The sequence below is a fragment of the Anthonomus grandis genome, chromosome 22 (genome assembly GCF_022605725.1).
Source record: "Anthonomus grandis grandis chromosome 22, icAntGran1.3, whole genome shotgun sequence".
Taxonomy (NCBI): domain Eukaryota; kingdom Metazoa; phylum Arthropoda; class Insecta; order Coleoptera; family Curculionidae; genus Anthonomus; species Anthonomus grandis.
The window spans coordinates 20634991-20638394 of NC_065567.1; the positions used below are offsets into that span (position 1 = coordinate 20634991).

A 3404-nucleotide genomic window follows, 5' to 3' on the forward strand; every position below is an offset into this window, starting at 1 on the left:
TGCCTTAAATTTTGTTTGGTAAATAACATCGCAACAGATTTCTTAGGGTTTAACTGTAAGCCATGTTTTACAGATAAGTTATATAGACTTGACAAGTCTTCATTTAAACAGTCACCAGCATTGATAACATCAACTGAGTATCATCAGCATAACTATGATGTTTAGTATACTTTAAACATTTAAACAAAACGCACGTATAAATCAAAAAAATGAGAGGACCAAGAACACTGCCCTAAGGAACTCCCATAACTACAGCCATTTCTTCCGAAAAATTGTCATTTAAACAAACTCTTTGCTTTCGATGTGTGATAAAGCTTTCCACGAGTTTCATTGCAGCATTAGAAAATCCTACAAAGCCAAGTATCGACAATAAAAGCTCGTGGTTAAGCATATCAAAAGCTTTGCTATAATCTAGCATCACTAGTACAACGGATTCGTTTTCATCTAAAGATCGAATAATATTATCAGTCACATCGCATAGAGCGGTCGCACAGCTATGATTAGAACGGAATCCAGACTGCTTCAAAGGAAGGATAGAATTGCTGTTTAAAAACAACGTACAATATTTTCTAGATTAAACACCTAATGAATCCAACGGGGCCGTAAGCCTAATAACACAACCAAAATAATTTTTATAATCTTTATTTAAAAAATATAGCGGTTTTTAGTTCATAAAATTCATAATATTAGTAAAATTCAAATCATCTTATATAAGTTTAACTTTATTGTGTTTATCCTTTGTTTTCAACAACAATTGTTTTAAGCGTTTTGTTCGGCGTAATTGTGGTCTTGAACTGTTCTGGAATGGGTTGCTCAATCTGGAACATCAAAAAAGTAAAACAAGTGTTACAAACATAAAGTGAGTTTGACTTACGTAATCGCCTCCAGAAGTGGGAATTAAAATATTCATTTCTGACGATTTTGAAGTTACAACCTCAACATCCAAGGAGTCCTGGCTTAAATAAACCTGGCAACCATCTGTCTTATCAATGGAAATTGTCGGTACTTTGCCAAATATCTTCGAAAACGATAAATTATTACTTGAACAGGTGGTTTAAAAAAATCCACCTTACCTGCATTTGAACTGATTGACAGTTAATGAATTCTACAGCTGCTACTACCGAATCCATGATGATAGCTGTTTTTTTGCAAGCATCTATCACAACTGAGTTTATTTTTCCTCGAATGGTAATTGTACACTCAGTACATTTGTATAGGTATACTACATTGTTCATTTCAGCATTCTCAACAACCAAATTATGATTTCTAGTTTGGTACTCCTAAAAAAATATTTACAGAATAGTCTAAGATGTAATCTATTTCCTTACAATACGCCATTTTTTGCCATCTTGAGCAAATACAGGTGGCTTATCCGGCTGTCCTCCAGATCCAGCGTTTGATCCAGGACCTCGATAAGGAGCAGCCCCTCCCTGTTTTAATCCTGGATTTTTGTGTGTTTGCATATCTGATGTCACTTTTTTAAGATCTAAAATAGCATACTCACATATGCTGCATGTAGCTTTTTATTTAAAACACTTACTGCTTGTAATATTGGCACCCTGATTTATTTCTGCAAATAGAGCAGATCTGACATCCGCAGAATCAGGTCCAGGTGGTCCAAAATTATCCATTGGCGGAGGAGGTAATGGACATGAGGGTGGTGGAGGAGGAACTCCTGCTGAAGGAGCTGTTTTTCCTGACCACACCAATCCTGGAAAAAACATTTATAAGATATTTATTGAATGTAAATAATTCCTTACCAGTAGTGTGATGTTGTTTCACAAAAGCCTGGAGCTCAGTGAGGGTTTGTACCCAGGCTTTGACCCAGTCTACGTGACGCTTGTCTTTTTCCTTCCAATCCTTGAGGACCCTGTTTGTGTAAAATTGACCGGCATCATTCATTTCTTTTACGTATGGTGCAGGAGCTGGACTCTATTAGATTAGATGGACGTTTTTTTTTATATAGTTTTAATGCTGATTACACGTTACACTTACCACTGCTACCCACCCTAACGCAGGAATACTCTCACTAATCGCAGACAAATGATTGAAAAACGTTGAGGTCCTGTGCTTCTCCCTAAAGTCTTGTATAGCAGCAATAATATCACTAGTAGGCTTCAAGAAAATCATTAAATCATTTGGGTTAGCTGGTTTGCTGCTCTGGCTGGCTAACTCTAAGAACTGAAGCTGTGCCTTGAAGGCTTGAAGCACTTGTTGGCTGTGTTGGGCTACATCGCCCCCTATTTGCTGTGATACTTGAGCATATTGGGTTAGGGCTCCTTGGATTATGTCCGTGAATCCAAGAACACTCATTTTGTGCTAAAATATTGAGAAATAAATGAAGGAAAGCAGTTTTTATTGAATTGAACTACCTGTAAACATAATTTAATCTATTTTTAAATTGTCGAATATACTTGCCAACAAATTTTTCACAATATTAATAAGCAAATAAATTTAGTTTTTAATTAAGGAATATTTTCTATAATAAGAGATTACGCAGCAGTCAAATTTTTTTTGGTCATGAAAAAATATTCGAATATAAGCCATTATTGACTAATCAAACGTGATTTTTAAATAATTATTGGAAGCAATATTGCTTACCTAGGACTAAATTATCCAGGAAAAAAAATCAATTAAATATATAACAGTTGAACTGAACTATAATTTATGGTGATTCTTAACTCACAACTAAAAACTAACTATAGAAAACTAAGTTGGGTGTCCGAGATGAGCATCGCGATATATTTTTGGAATGTGTTGGCAACTGTTTTTCACGGTTTTACATGTAAATAATCAGTTTGTGAAGTAATACTTGAATTCTGGAAATAATCATATCCCACAGGATCAAGGTTTTAAATTAAAATATTAAAAAAAATATATATTTTATTATTTTTTAGTGGGAATCTTTGTTATTTTCTATTTTTTAAGCAAACACAACGACGTTCCAGGAATATGCAATTAGAATTTTTAAAAGATCTTAGGAATATCCAAAAAAAACAATATTGATTGAGGGATTCTTTATTCTTGAATGGAAATGCGTTCTTTTGGTAAAATTTGGTCTTTTGCTAAAGTAATAAAAATATTTAATATTTATTTCCTATCTGTGAGGTTTTTTTGAAAATTTTTATTTTTATTTTCTCTAACAAACTTGTGATGTTTCTAAAGCAAAATCATTTATAATTGCCAATGTGTGTACAAATAAACAGGTATTATCAAATCAGAAAGGCTCCTATTTTCGTCCCAACATTTATAATTTTGATTTGGCGGCCAGTGTTTACGAAAATGTAGCGTAGGTCGTTTAAAATTAGTATGTTTTATTCCATTCAATTTTCTGTAAACCTTATTATAACATGATCAAAGAGTAATCCATAAAAGACAGAAACCTTGTGAATAAAATCAAATTT

The 3404-nt window shown here is 33.4% G+C and overlaps 1 protein-coding gene across 1 annotated transcript; it reads right to left on the reverse strand.

Annotated features, from left to right (window-relative positions):
• Nucleotides 1-626: 626 nt before the first annotated feature.
• Nucleotides 627-2768, reverse strand: LOC126748499 (adenylyl cyclase-associated protein 1-like). Its single transcript, XM_050457769.1, has 8 exons — nucleotides 2602-2768; nucleotides 1996-2319; nucleotides 1761-1932; nucleotides 1541-1711; nucleotides 1329-1486; nucleotides 1074-1280; nucleotides 875-1018; nucleotides 627-818 (listed from the first exon to the last, which is right to left on the reverse strand). The coding sequence occupies exons 2-8, from the start codon at nucleotides 2311-2313 to the stop codon at nucleotides 732-734; spliced, it is 1257 nt and encodes a 418-aa protein (XP_050313726.1). The 5' UTR covers nucleotides 2314-2319; nucleotides 2602-2768; the 3' UTR covers nucleotides 627-731.
• Between the last annotated feature and the right edge of the window lie 636 nt (nucleotides 2769-3404).

What these genes read in the sequence shown, in the direction of transcription:
- LOC126748499 (XM_050457769.1), bottom strand. Translation starts at nt 2,313, where the DNA reads ATGAGTGTTCTTGGATTCACGGACATAATCCAAGGAGCCCTAACCCAA. An exon ending in CGTTAGGGTGGGTAGCAGTG is followed by an intron (nt 1,933 to 1,995) that starts GTAAGTGTAACG and finishes CTAATCTAATAG; the next exon opens with AGTCCAGCTCCTGCACCATA. An exon ending in CCACTTCTGGAGGCGATTAC is followed by an intron (nt 819 to 874) that starts GTAAGTCAAACT and finishes TTGATGTTCCAG; the next exon opens with ATTGAGCAACCCATTCCAGA.